Source organism: Pimephales promelas, chromosome 7, assembly GCF_988280905.1.
Source record: "Pimephales promelas chromosome 7, fPimPro1.hap1.1, whole genome shotgun sequence".
Lineage (NCBI taxonomy): Eukaryota > Metazoa > Chordata > Actinopteri > Cypriniformes > Leuciscidae > Pimephales > Pimephales promelas.
In genome coordinates, this window is record NC_142775.1 from 39,483,266 (window position 1) to 39,498,215 (window position 14,950).

A 14,950-nucleotide genomic window follows, 5' to 3' on the forward strand; every position below is an offset into this window, starting at 1 on the left:
AGCTTGTTTGTGCATGTCAACTCTTGGTTCCAAAATCACAATATAGCAAATATGATTGTTATGACTAAAGCAAATGCAACGATTCTCGGTGTCATATTGAGATTCTGAAAATATCACTGTACAGATTTTATTTTATGCATTCATTCTCACCCCAGGAAGAGTCACGGGCTTCTCTACATCCTCGCAAACGGAGAGAAACTCCAGCACTTTGTGTTCAGCATCACGCCACCTTTAAAACAGGCTTCATGTTTAATACACTAACAGCAGGACGTGAGATGAATGCGATCTCTAATCTCTGGTGTTTTTGGTAAATTCGGTTGTACACTTCAAGTCCACTTCCTCCTGGATTTAAAATCTAACCTCAAATCAGGTTAAATTGAATAGGATTTTAACTCCAGTGTTGTGTACCTGGTGAAGATTGGGTGGAGAATGTGATTCGGGCCGAGGGATTTCAGAGCCCCTTTTCCCCGTATCCCAGTCCTTCCTTCTGGATTCCTGTAAAATCCATTCATGACAATGAGACTCAATCAAATGCAATTAAATGCAAATTTCAGTAGGAGAATAAAGGCACAGACATATTTTGCTCAGCATACCTGTGCTTGTCTAAGACTGAAGTGTCTGAGCTGTGCAGAAAAAAAAAACAAAAAAAAAACACATGCTTCACAACACAATACACATGCTTCACAATCAAGGTTATTATAGCTTTGCATTTTTTATTAGTTTTTATTTTTGTTTTCAAATTTAGTTTAGTTTTAAAAGTGGGTTTACTAGTTTAGTTTAGTTCCCATTTTTTGAAAATGCTTAGTTTATTAGTTTTAGTCTTTTTTTGTAGTCAGGGGCAAGGTTGAAAAAGGTCAGAAAAAGAATCGTGTAATAATAATAACTCAACAAAAACATCGTGCAATTTTAGAAATATCTATTCAACATTAAAACCAGTACATAAAATGTAGCCTACAATGTGAAATTCATTTACCGTACCAACAATCTACATATCTTCTATATAAAATCCCACAGCTTTACATGCATGTTTTAAATAAAGTTAAAATTAAAGACATTGACAAAGGACATTTGCTCTATAATTTTATTTCATTTTAGTTAGTTTTGCAAACACACATTACAGTTTTAGTTAGTTATAGTTTTTTTTTTTTGTAATGGCTCGTTTTTATTTTTATTTCAGTTAACGACAATGTTTTTTCCCCATCTAGTTTCGTTAGTTTTCCTAAACGATTATAACCTTGTTCACAATACACATGCTTCACAATATCAACAAGACTCACGGGAATACAAAAAAACAAAGCATTTAAAGATTTAGAATAAGCCTTATCTATGACAAAATTGCAAGTCATTTTACTGTAATTTCTATTTAACAAGGGTTCCCACACCTCGCTTAACTTCAAATTCAAGGACCATTCAAGGACTGTCCAGGTCCAACACCCTCAAATTCAAGGTCTAAATGTGGGGTCAACATAGTGTAGATCAAATACATTATAAAATATTACAAATTTCTTGAAACTTGCATTTTCCAGGCATCACGTTTCAGCGGTTCCAACCTATTTTTGCAATGTTTCATGGTGTGTCTGTGAAACGTTGAGGGACCAGCGTAGTCGTTTTGTGCGCGCGTGAACGTCATGGCAACGTATAACAAAGTACCTCACGCGGGAAACACTTAACGTAACGCGGAAATGTGTGTAACTAACGTAAATCAAGCAAGCTAGTGTGCATAGGCCACAAAATGTTGGCAAAATAACACATTAGCGGACCGGAGGGATTTTTTCCAGAAAGGCTCTTGCACAAAATACATTCAAGCACTTTCAAGGACCTCTATCTATTTTCAAAAACTTTCCAGGCCCTTGAATTTTGTTTTTCAATGATTTTAAGGACCTGTGGGAACCCTTGCTGTTTAAATTGGATGGAGATAATTCTTAAAAGCAAAACTTTATGGCGTGTTCAAATCCTCTTGAGACGTTCGTATTTAAGAGTTGGGAAGTCGTACGACGTCCGGTGCGTTCCAATCACTTTAGTCAAAGCAAAATGGTGATTTTTAGTTTTTAATCAATTTAAATGCTATAAAGTTAATCATTATACAGTAGTCAACATTTGAAGTGGATCAAAACCTTTCAATAAAGTTAAACAAAACCAAAAACTTTGATTCACTTTTCTTTATCCACTTGAAATGTTAACTATTGTATATTCTATCGCATTTATACTATAATATGGTATTTTATACATGCAACTAAATTTCATTCATTTTAACAAATCTACCATTAATACATCTACATAATAAATCTCAAGTCTCCCACTCATAATTACAAGTTTGAGGTGATGTTCATGTGCGTATTTCTGAGAGACTCTTCTGAGAGTGTTGCCTTTCACTTTCAATTATATTTAATAGTGCGTGATAATTGCACGAGACTATATCGCAGATCAATTCGATTAATGGAGCCACTCTATCTTCCAGTATAAAACTTACTCGCTGCTGTCCTGTGGATTGTAAACTGGAGGACGGTACAGAGAGAAGTTTACCTAAAAGGGTAAAACAATGTGTGGGATAAGATAAACAATATAACAGAATGCTAATTAATGTTATAAAATAGGGCTGGGTAATAAATATTGATTTCTCGATATTAATCGATTCTCATTTACGAACCGATATCGATTCTTAAATCTCAAGAATCGATTAGTCATCCTGTTTCATTTGAATGAATGAGACATTGTATCGCGGCTGCGTGTATCCAAAAAAATCGCAATAATCTTTGTCCTTTGTTACTATTGATATAAAACAAAGTCTCAATTTTCAAATTACGTCCATTTTCTTTAGAAATTCAAAAACATAAATAGGGGTTTGGCGCTGTGGCGTGAGATCGCTCTGGCGGAGCTCAGGAGAAGCAGCCGCGCTGATCTCACTTCCGGTGTTCTGTCGATCTGTCCTACCTTGTCAGATTTTCCTACCGTAGCGCAAAATTATAGCCATATCTGTCGGTTCATCCTACCTCGTCGTAAAATCCTACTGAGCGTTTACTTCGCGTCTGTGACTAGTACATAAAATATTTCAGTGTAACTTTGCCGAATTTTCTTATTAGGCTATGTTACGGTGATTTTACAGTGAAAAGTAAGTTACCTCTTCAGATTGTCCTATGAAATAAACGGTAGGATGATTTTACGTTGCAAAATACCTCATCAGATTGTGCTACCAGTATAAAATAAACGAGTAGTATGATTTTACAGTGCAAAATGCCTCATCAGATTGTCCTACCAGTATGAAATAAACGAGTAGTATCGTGTGTGTGTGTTTATATTTTACACCAAACAATCAAATCAATTCGCCGCCAATTCATCAATTTAATGTGAGAGTAAACAGTTCTCATTACTGCTATTATATCTTTGTATAGTAATAATTGACATAAATAGTGAAAAAAGATCTCGCGCAAGTAGTAAAATATTATGGGCGTGTTGTTCAGCGTGACAAAAATGACGTATTATTGATGTGCGCATGCGCAGTAAGACTTGGTAGGACAATCTGACGGGTAGGATGGAATGTCAGAACACCGGCTTAATAATACCAGTCACAGCGCGAAATAAACATGAATGAGCATCTGAAAGTGAGTTAAAGATAGAGTACAACTTATTGAAATCCGGATCATGTCACATTGATTCACTCAATCAGCGTTTCAACCGTGGAAAGACGTCAGTTAAACAGCTTGTAATCAATGTATCGTCATATTATCTCAGAAAACCCACATAAACTCGTTAGTCAGCTAGAAAAAATAACTTTAGAGAGGAGCATTTTGCTAAATAGCTATATACACCATATTATATATAATCTGAATGTTCTTCAATATTTAATGCATATTTGAATAAATCTGGCAAGTTTTTTTATGACAGACACCATTTAAATGTTTATATTTCATATAGGCTAATCTTATTATTATAAAAATAAATAAAAGTGTAATTAGGCTAATGAAGCCTTAGTTAAGAGATTTGATTTTCTTGAGAAAATTTGCCATTTATTGTAACTGATATCCAAAATAATCAATATTGAATCGAAATCGAATTACAAGCTTGTGAATCGAAATCGAACCGAATTGTAAAATTTGTGTCAATACCCAGCCCTATTATAAAATATGTGGTATAATTGATGTCAGGCACCTCCCAGGGCACCTTCTCCTCAGGCACGGGAAAGCGTTTGAGGCCTTTACTGCCGGGATACTCGAGCTGACGTGCGAATGTGTGAGGGGCGGATTCGTCATCGGTCTCCTGTCCACTCGATTCGCCATCGTCCTTGTCAGAGCTTTTACCTGCTGGATGAAGGACATTATCAGAACATTCAAATCGGCCGATTGTCACGTGATCGGTCGGTCAGTCTGACACATGCCGATTTCATGCCGGTCAAAAGCACTCGGTGATTATCAACGTGCAACATCAGCATCACACAGAACGCACATGTAGGAAACCCCGTGAATTACAACCCCGTGAATTAAACGTGACCAGTGTGTATTATTTCTGAGTCTATTTTTGCTGCACTTCTCACGCTCAATTAAAGCGAAAGCACACTTCTGATGGACAAAATAAATATGATTTCACACAAAAGTGCCTAAAACGCAGAGAATTTTGATGTTTGGTGTGTTTTAACATTTTCTTGTTATTTACACAAAAACATACATTGGTCTAATTTGATACCGAACAGTAAGCTTGATTACCCCAAACTAACTGCTAGTTGGTCAAACTAGCTCTTAAAGGAGTAGTTCACTTTTAAAAAAAACTTTTTGATAATTATTTACCCCCATGTCATCCAAGATGTCCATGTCTTTCTTTCTTCAGTGGAAAAGAAATTAAGGTTTTTGATGAAAACATTCCAGGATTTTCTCCATATAATGGACTTCAATGGGGTCCAAACGGTTCAAGGTCCAAATGAGAGCTTCAGTGCAAACTGCAAACTTTTCAAAGGGCTTTAAACGATTCCAGACGATGAATAAGGGACTTATCAAGCGAAACGAAAAAAAAAATTACAAAGTTTAAGCTTTATAAGCTCAAATGCTTGCCTTTGCTTTATAAGCTCAAACTCGTTTATCAAAATGAACGAATCGTTTCCTGAGTCAATTCGTTCATTTCGTTCGTTGAATCAACCAAATGACATGAAAAAAGATTTTTTCATTTTGATGAACGAGTTCAAACAGGAGAGTCAAAAACGCGCATCACAAAACAAAGCAAGGCGAGCATTTGAGCTTATAAAGCGTAAACTTTGTTATATATTTTTTAAATGAGCGATCGTTCCGCTAGATAAGACCCTTATTCATCATCTGGAATCGTTTAAAGCCCTTTGAAGCTGCACTGAAACTGTCTTTTGCACCTTGAACCGTTTGGTCCCCATTGAAGTCCATTATATGGAGAAAAATCCTGGAATGTTTTCATCAAAAACCTTAATTTCTTTTCGACTGAAGAAAGAAAGACACGGACATCTTGGATGACATGGGGGTGAGTAAATTATCAGCAAAAGTTTTTTTTTAATGTGAACTACTCCTTTAAGACACTCTCTAAACATAATGGCTGTGTTTATGCAACAGGCCCCTGGAGTACTGTATATGTCAGAAAATAAAATTAACTTTCTTTTTGAAATGAGCACATTTTTTAGTTGGACATCGGATGTGAAAAGAAGAAAATGGCTCTTCCATAACACTGCATTTTAGATGTGTGTGAATTTCCCACACCAGGAGTACTTTATATAGTCATATTTTATAGCGATTACGGTTCAAAAATGTTTTCGCAGAATGTAAAATGTTCTACAAAAGAAAAGAGAGAAAATAAATATTTGTGTGTGCTGTAAAGTGGTTAGGAAAAATTCAATCGGAAACGGCTAAAATTGGCAGGTCAAAATCTGAAAAATCAGAAATCGGTATCGGCAGGTGCATCTGTGTAATCGGTGCATCTCTACATTCAGACAAGGTTTTTCTCAAAGTTTTGAACAAATGTGTTTATTAGGTAATTTTACCAACTCTAACCTCTGCAACAGAGAAGCTAGTATAACTAATAAGGACAGATCATGAGTAGGAAAAAGGATGCATGCATCTAATAAGAGCTGCTCACTCATTAGAGGCGGCTGCACTTTGGATTTGCATCCCTGAGATTTCAGCGCTTCTATAATCCATTGCAAAGCTTTGGCAGACTCTGAGACCTGCCAGAACACAAGAGATTCACCATCAGACATTCACATTTGCGTCGATAATGAACAGAACAAACTGACTGCTAAACTCTATTTATGGTGTGTATTTGTGAGTGTTGTTGGCAGAACGACACCTGCTCTTCAAGCTTAGAAAGTCGTTTTGCCATGGTGTTTGAAACCATCTCCTGCTCCCGCTCCAGATGATCTGACATCGCTCCGACCCTGAGAGGAAAACACAGTCTAAGAATGACAGCTAGTGGTCGAAGTAGTAACTGCATTACTGTTAATTACAAGCGGTTCACTCATTGGGAATAAAATAGCAATTAATAATTAAATTTTTTTACATATAGGCCCTTTAAGTTTTGGCATTATCTGAATATAGATGAAAATGCACATTTCGAACTTCAAGAACGCTTTGGAATATAGACGTAAGATTGGTCTCGTTTTATAGAAGACATTTGGCAGATTTTTCTCGAAGTGAAATAAATTAAGAATGTGAAACAGAAAAAAAGTTATAGAAGTTTGAGTTTATGAAAATGTACAATATAAAAAATGTAATTATTCATATTTTATATAAAATATATATTTTCAAAACCTGGGCGACTATAAAACTGCAAAAAAAAAAAAAAAAAAAAAAAAAAAAATCAAAGCCAAAAATCTGAATAAGTTTCAAATTCAAAAAAATGAGCTTTCAGTGAGATTTTGTTTGGGCGCAGTACCGAACGCTTCCACTAGGGCACAACCAGACTCCATTACTGCCCATATAAGGGCGCCTGCATTTCCATATGAAATAATAATTATTATAATTATAAAATAATTGAATGGAGGCTTTCTTTTGAACTCTTGGCATGCAAACAAACAGCTTTCTACCCTTTTCATGTTCATCACAATTTCAAAAATATAAGGTCTAAACACGCCTTAGAGTATGAAAATATTCTTGTTGCAAATTAATAAATTACGGCTCCTCTGTAATATATTTTGAAAATCACCAAATCACCAAATATTAAAACTAGAGATTCTAAGCTTTCAAATGATATACAGTTTGTCAAGATTAGTTTAGGTTTAGTATAGGATAATTTTGTTTTAAAAATGTAATGGATTTGGGCCCACCGGTAGGCCCGTGACACTAAAGGGGTTAAGAAAAGAAATATAAAATCATTCTTCAAAAAAAAAGTATTTATTATGAATGTAAATTTATTAAACATGTTATGTACTTAATCCATCTCTGCCTTTTAGCAAATCAGGTAGGAATATTATGTCACATAATTAATATTCATGACTTAAGCTCATGAATAATATATCAAAGTGCTAGTTCACCCAAAAATGACGTGATTAATGCATCTCCGTCATGTCTTCCCAAGCCCGTCAGACCTTCGTTCAGTTTAAGATATTTTAGATTTAGTCCGAGAGCTTTCTGTCCCTCCATTGAACATGTGTGTACGGTATACTGTCCTTGTCCAGAAAGGAAATAAAGACATCATCAAAGTAGTCTGACGGGCTTGGAACAACATTAGGGAGAGTCATTAATGACATCATTTTTGGGTGAACTAGCACTTTAAGACATTTCAGACCATTACTCCACCCTTCCATATACTCAAAAGTTGATTCATAGTTTCCTCAAATCAAATTCAATTTGATGAAATTCAATTCTGTTTCAGGTCTTGAGTTACTTCTCTGCGGTGTCCTGGATACGATGCTCCATGCTCTGGCTCTCGTCCTTTCGTGTAGATACCAGATAGTTGTCCTTCATGAAAGCCTCCCAGGACAACAGCTCCTCTTCCTCGCTCTGCTCCAGTTCCTGCCCTGTGCACAACCAGGGATTTAGACATTCAACACAGAGAGTTCGTAGATCGACTGGTAGAGACTATTTTTCAAAGATGGCTTCTTCCTGTATTCGCGAAGTGTGTATAAAATATCTTCTTATTAAACTGTTTGGACACTGACAAAGTTCTCAATGCTTCGGTTTGAATGTAGGGGCCCTTATTATGCTGTCGTGTGGGACTGTGGGGCTATTTTGAGCCTTGTTAGTGGTAATAACAAGCGATTTTTATTTGTCATTACTCGATGCCCTATAGACTAGCGTTAGCATTATTGGCTAAACTGTTTTTATAGATAAAACTATTTACATTCGGCAATCATGAAAACAAATCTCAGATAACGGTTGACTACGTCAGTGGTTCTCAAAGTGGGTGGTGGTCCGCGAGCTAAAGCCAGGGGGTCCGCGAAATAATTTACAACCTAACGTTTTTTTCCATGCTATGAGTCATGTTTTCTTTATCATCTGAAAACATGCTGTTTATTCCTAAGTAACTTATATAAAGCATTTAACATAAACCAATACAAAGTAGACACTTAAAGTTTTCTATAGATAGATAATCTATGTCTTTGCGTCAAGTAGACTATTCGCTGCTGTTGATTTTGCGGGACATGCGCCAGAAAGGAGACAGAGAGACGGCATGAACCCGCATCCGGTTCTTTTCTGTATTTTTAAAAGGCATGACATTTTGTAGTCATTTATAATGTAGCCTATACACAAATAAAAAATGGACACTTTACCGTTTCGGATGATGCACTCTTGTCTTATCTATGACCAGGGGCGATTCTAGGGTCAGAGCTTTAGGGGTGCTGAGCACCCAGTGACCCCACTGCCACCACCCACATTTTACACCTATATACGCTCCCTCTCTCTTTTCATTTTATTTATTTGCTTATTTGTAAGGGGGACAGTGTACACATTAATCAATATTAGAACAATTAAAATGTACCCGAGTTAGCTAAAAGAGCTAATTTTCATTGGTAGTTACTAGTTTATTAAAGATATTAACAAATTTGTAAAACTATGTTGGGTGGACTCTGTTCCTCTAGGGGGGTTCAGGGGCATGCTCCCCCGCTAGAAAATTTTGTAAATTTTAAGGTTAAATGCATCAATCTCGTGCCCTTTGAGAGATCAAAATTAAGAGCTTCAACCCATGAACTGCTCATTGAACAAAGAAAAAGCATTGATTTGTACCAGGACAATAAACAGGGCACAAGCATCTTTTTAATTATGAGTCTCAGTCTGCATTACATTATCAATGGTTTTTTAGGATGCCAAACAATTATTATAATAATGTAAAAATGATTTATATAATTATTCCTATATGATGTAAAATCCATATAGCCTATAAATGTACTATATGTGAAAATGAACATTTCAAAAGTATATTTTAGTCAACATTATACTATATGAAAATTAAAATACTTTTGTCATATTTCTAACCTTGCAAGAAATAAACCCTTAAGTTTGTATATAGGAGAAAATACCAGATATAACCATGCTTATCGCGTGAGCAAAGTGCACACTTTTCTTTAAATCACCCAGCAAAATTGGATGCCTATTCTTAAAGTCTTGTGCTGTTTTATATAGGCACAAAGCCATATCATGGATTCGATTTTAGTTTGTTGGCAAAATATAACACTAGAGCCCTTTATGTTAGGTTATACATTTTACATCTATATGTGTTGGGAAAAGGGAGAAGAGAGAGTTCTGCAAAAGGCGGAATCGAACTCAGGTCGGGTGCTTTCAAGCACATCACTCACGCACTACGACCTACGCCACTGTACTTACTCTGTGACGTGCATCTATTTACTAGAAAGACAGGCACTTACTGCAAATATACGCTCCGTTATCGAAAATGCAAAAAAAAAACAAAAACATTTTTTTCTTCCCCCTCGCTTGGGCGCATGGCGAACTTGCAATGTATAGATTTTTTCCGACCGGCCCGCTAGACTAAAACAGTCCGAAAATAAACCCTTATAGTTGTACCATGGTGATTCAGGATGCTGACTCCAGTACTCACCGACATGGTTTCGGAATCGGAACAACTGAAAGGAAAAAAAGTGTGAGACACAGCTCTGGAGCGTCTCAGTTGATTCACAAAACTACCTAAGGCCCGGATTCTTCTCATAACTCTGCGTGTGTTTCGCGCTGGATGACGGCCGTGCTGAGCGGTGCAGGTACAAATAAGTAACATAGAAGAAGAGAAATATTTTCATTTTCATTTCATTTTAAACCACAAACTACTGAGTATGTTTTGGACATTATTTAACCGTGTCAAAGACGAACAAAATTTTTAGAATAACAACATTTCTTGCTCCAAGTTTTAGGGGTGCTGAGCTCCTTTTTAGGGGTGCTGAAGCACCCCTAAAAAGGGGCTAGCCTCGCCCATGTCTATGACCATAAATAAGAGTATTCCTGTTTCCACTGCTGAGGAAAAATTCCCATGTGATTGCGCGCCGGCGTCTCGCGTGCGCGCACAATAGTCAGTTCTAGCACTGCTACTGTAGGTTTGACATTAGAAGTCTGATCATTATCAAAATAAAAGTGCATAGTGACAGGGCCGTACCCACAACTGAGGTTGCAAGGATGCACATCGCGATGATAACTGACCTTCTCGTCTGAGGTGCTTCAGCAGACTAACAACGATAGCTCGTCAATGTCAAAATGTTTGAGTCGGAGTGAACTCAAAGTTCCCCACACGACGTTTCAGTCAACGGTCATAAAGTGCGAGATAAGATGTAGGCCTTAATTAACATAAACTAAACAGCTGTTTTAGATAAAAGTTTTAAAAAACGACTGAAACAATCAGTTTGCAAAGTATTAATCAAGCTCAACTTTAACAAAGGAAAAAGCAGGTCAATAGAAACATACTGTGCCCATGAGATTAACATTATGGATTCATATATTTAACATATACTGTATGTTTTTTTTTAGCTAATTACAGTAGCTCAAATTAACAACGCACGCACCTATTAAACATAATGCCATTATCATTGTATTTATAGGCTTATGGGCTTTATTTGTGTGCAGAATAGGCCTAATTATTGAAACATTTCTCTTTTAAGGCCATTCCTGATTGGAATATGTGATTGTGTTTCGTGACATCTTGACAAAAAAAAAAAATGTATGCCACTGACTGACATGCTTCTACTAAATCTATAGTTATCCAATTGTGGGGCCTTAAAACACCTTAAAATGCACATGTGTAGATCAAGAACATCAAAAATTCCTAAGTGAGGGATCCTAAGTGATTCCTAGCAAGATCACTTTCGTTACCTCAGTAGGCTATTTAGAAATTCCTGCATAGTACCCTGGGTGGAGACCATTCATTTTGTGCAAAAATATTTCATTTGCCGCTCACACATTAACTTTGTGCTCAATAACTGTTATAAATATGAGGGGGGTCCTTGGAATTTTTTTTCCCCTGAAAGGGGTCCCTGGCACCAAAATGTTTGAGAACCCCTGGACTACGTAACAATGTGTAATTAGACCAAAGGTTCATTTTGCGCCGGAGTTCTCCTTTAAGCTTTGTTGGTGTAGCTCGAACGGTAGAACTTGTTTGGGATTTGATTTCAAGGGATAAAATGTAAATAATGAATGCAATGCAAATCAGAATCTGCCTAAAGTTAATTTGATTATGCTGTTCGCAATGCTTCAACAGGGCGTTTTGTGGCTGTAGTGCGGTCCTGGCCCAGCACTCACTGAATTGTGTGTGTCTCTCTGGAGGGTTGCGCTGAAACGCTCCTCTGATGAAGAGGATGAGGTGACTGAGGAGGATGAAGGGTGGAGGAAGAGCAGGTCGACTGTGATACTCCTTAATCAACTCGTAGCGCTGGAACTTCCAGATGGTGTCCGTGTTGTCCTGAACCTCCTGGAATGTGTAGCTGTGATGCAAAGAAAAAGGTTATAGCCCTAAAAGTGTGTGTGTGTGTGTGTGTCTGTCTGTATTATGGCCAAGAAGAAATACAATTATTTGCACAAATATTCATTTTCACAGTTAAACAAACACACACACACACATAAACATACAAATATATATATATATATATATATATTAGGGCTGTCCAAAATAAAAGTTTGTGTCTACATAATATATGTGGGTGCACTGTGTATAATTATTATATATATACTGTATATAAATACACACACATGCTTGTATATATACTGCTCAAAAAAAACAAAGGGAACACTTAAACAACACTTAAAAAGTAAAAACAAGAAAAAAGTATTTAATAAGATTATTTCATTGATTCAGATCTACGATGTGTTATTTTAGTGTTCCCTTTATTTTTTTGAGCAGTGTATTTAAGAAATATTTTCATGTATATACTGTATATAAATTTAAATATAAATTATATTAAATATAAATATAATTATTTTATATATAAATAAAATTTCTTTCTTAAATATACAAACATGTGTGTGTATTTATATACATAAAATAATTATACACAGTACACACACACATATACTATGTAAACACAAACTTTTATTTTGGATGCTATTAATCGTTTGACAGCCCTATATATATATATATATATATATATTTTTTTTTTTTAAAGAACCAGATAATTGTGTGCTTAAACAAATAAACAAATACATAAAAGATTGTTCAACATTGAATAATAATAATGTACTATTTGGGAAAACAGGTAAGTGTTCAACTTTTTCAGTCTGTTTACTTACTGACTGGGAAAAAGAAAGAGTGTCCCAATCAACACACACGAGATAATTACTCTCTCTCTCTCTTACATATATAGAGATATTACATAAACATATTTGTGTGCTTAAAACAATAAACAAACAAATACATAAATAATTGTTCAACATTAAATACATTTTTCATTCAAATGTACTCATTTATTAAATAAGTCCCACAAAAGATGCACAACTTGTCCAGTAGATACAGAGTTGCTGCCTGTAAAGAGTGCACGCACACATTTGTTTACTCACTTGAAGATAGCGATGAGGAGGTTGAGCAGCAAAATGTTGGCGAACAGCAGATAGACACACAGCATGATGATGGTCAGCCATTCGGGGAACATCGGCAGGCCATCGTCGTTCATCTTGGGGCATTTGGGCTTCAGAGGGTCAGAGGCTTCCAGACTGCAGCTGCTCTTATCAAACTTGGTTACTGGTTTGCAAACAGAGATATATGTTAGCTATTAGGCCTGGATATTGACACAAATTTCAGGATTCGATTTCGATTCACAAGCTTGCAATTCGATGCGATGCAATATTGTGACGTATATATACAAATCTATACGTTATTTGACAGTGTAGGGAGATTGACATAGTTCCTCTTTAGCAGTGTTGGGAGTAACGCATTACAAAAGTAATACATTACAGTAACATATTACTTTTTGCTGTAACGCAGTAGTGTAAGGCATTACTAATCAATTTTCAGTAATATTTTACTCGTTACATGTTCAGTGAGGCTTGTATTACAGTTGTATTACAGTGTATTGTCTGCTTTTACTTCTTAAAGGCAACAGACTATGTGAAAGTTTTAAAGCAGTCTTTTAGTGCCAGTTCAGAGCGGTCGCGTCTGTAACATTGTTTTTTCCTCATAATTGCGAACACGAAAACTAAAATAAAATGAATATTTTAAGTTCTATGGAGACTGCAGAGCCAACCCTTCTTCATCCGATTTGCGCAGTGTAATTAACAGAATTACAAAAAAATATATGAAGAGTTCAGATGCAAAAGCCTCTAAGTGCCATTTGAAATTTTCTTCTAGAATGATAATTTTTATCAAGCTTGTATATTTTAAGTTCAGTGATTTCACTTAAATGGCAATGAAGATTACCTATTAATTGTTATTTAAGTGAAATTACTGAACTTAAATATACAAGTTTGATAAAAATCATCATTAAAGAAGAACATTTCAAATGGCATTTAGAGGCTTTTGCATCTTAACTCTTCATATTTTGCCTCCTATTTTTTTGTCACGCATGAATGTGTGTCTTTTCCCTAATATTAAAAATAAAACATAGACTGATATTTGTCTAATGCCTGGAGTCCTTTAAGGAAGTAGCCTATATACGTTTCAATCCATTTTATTTCAAGTTTTGACTGCAAATGTCACGTCTATAATGCTGGACTTCCCCAATTTTAAATAATTTATCCTCAACTAGTTTTGTGGTGTAGGTCTACGTATTTTATAATGTTAACTTCAAATAATACTAATAGCCTAATTTAAAGATAAGGCAGCATTGGATCTGGACGGTAAGGAGAATAACGCTGGAGTTGGAAGAGGTGTGTCGCGATTCTGTAGGTTCGTGGATCTGAGTCGTGTGGCGAATCGCGATTTCGGTTTCATATTGCATATCGTTACAGCCCAAAAGTTAAGTTCTACTTAGTTATTTTGGTGAAAGTAACTCAAAAGTAATACATGAGTAATGTAACGCATTACAATTTTGTAAGGTAATGAATTACTTTTAAATAACAGTAACAAGTAATACCTAATGTATTACAGTTTGGAAGTAACTTGCACAACACTGCTCTTTAGTGGTAATTTGACAATTAAATCCTGGAGCTCACAGCAGGCACATCTTCAATTTTCATGTTATTACAAAAAAAAATAATTATTTGATTTGCTTTGCTTTAGAGTAAACTGCTCACTGTCTATATCAGTGGGGAAGTTGCCAAATATGGTGAGGTAGGGGTCATAGACGGCTCCACGGACGATCCAGTTTAGTCTCACTTCATTATCGATCATAATGCCCTGTTTCGCCACGCCGTACGCCACCACCCAGATACTGAGCATAAACATGAAGAAGAACAAATCCATCATCTGCAAAGAGAGAATATGAGAGGACACAACATTAAACAGGAAAAGATGCACATTCATAGCTCAGTGTGTCTAATGTGAGCTATGAGAGGAAGAATACACCTGAAGAACTCACATCATTCAATATTATTATTAGTAGTTTGTTTTTTAAAGATCAAGAAGCATTTGTTTCCTCATAGCA

General features: G+C 35.9%; 1 protein-coding gene across 7 annotated transcripts in view; it reads right to left on the bottom strand.

Moving 5' to 3' along the window:
* Positions 1-14,950, bottom strand: part of trpm2 (transient receptor potential cation channel, subfamily M, member 2) — a 61,161-nt gene that overhangs the window by 3,490 nt on the left and 42,721 nt on the right. For 5 of the 7 annotated variants that reach the window (XM_039683588.2, XM_039683590.2, XM_089133470.1 and 2 more), the window contains 11 exons: positions 14,601-14,772; positions 12,930-13,110; positions 11,679-11,860; positions 7,828-7,960; positions 6,292-6,379; positions 6,082-6,169; positions 4,147-4,298; positions 2,471-2,523; positions 594-623; positions 409-495; positions 151-229 (listed from right to left, as the gene is read on the bottom strand). In XM_039683588.2, coding sequence (XP_039539522.2) covers positions 151-229; positions 409-495; positions 594-623; positions 2,471-2,523; positions 4,147-4,298; positions 6,082-6,169; positions 6,292-6,379; positions 7,828-7,960; positions 11,679-11,860; positions 12,930-13,110; positions 14,601-14,772 — 1,245 coding nt within the window. The remainder of the gene's footprint in view (positions 1-150; positions 230-408; positions 496-593; positions 624-2,470; positions 2,524-4,146; positions 4,299-6,081; positions 6,170-6,291; positions 6,380-7,827; positions 7,961-11,678; positions 11,861-12,929; positions 13,111-14,600; positions 14,773-14,950) is intronic. The other 2 variants (XM_039683589.2, XM_089133469.1) reach the window with 1 other exon arrangement.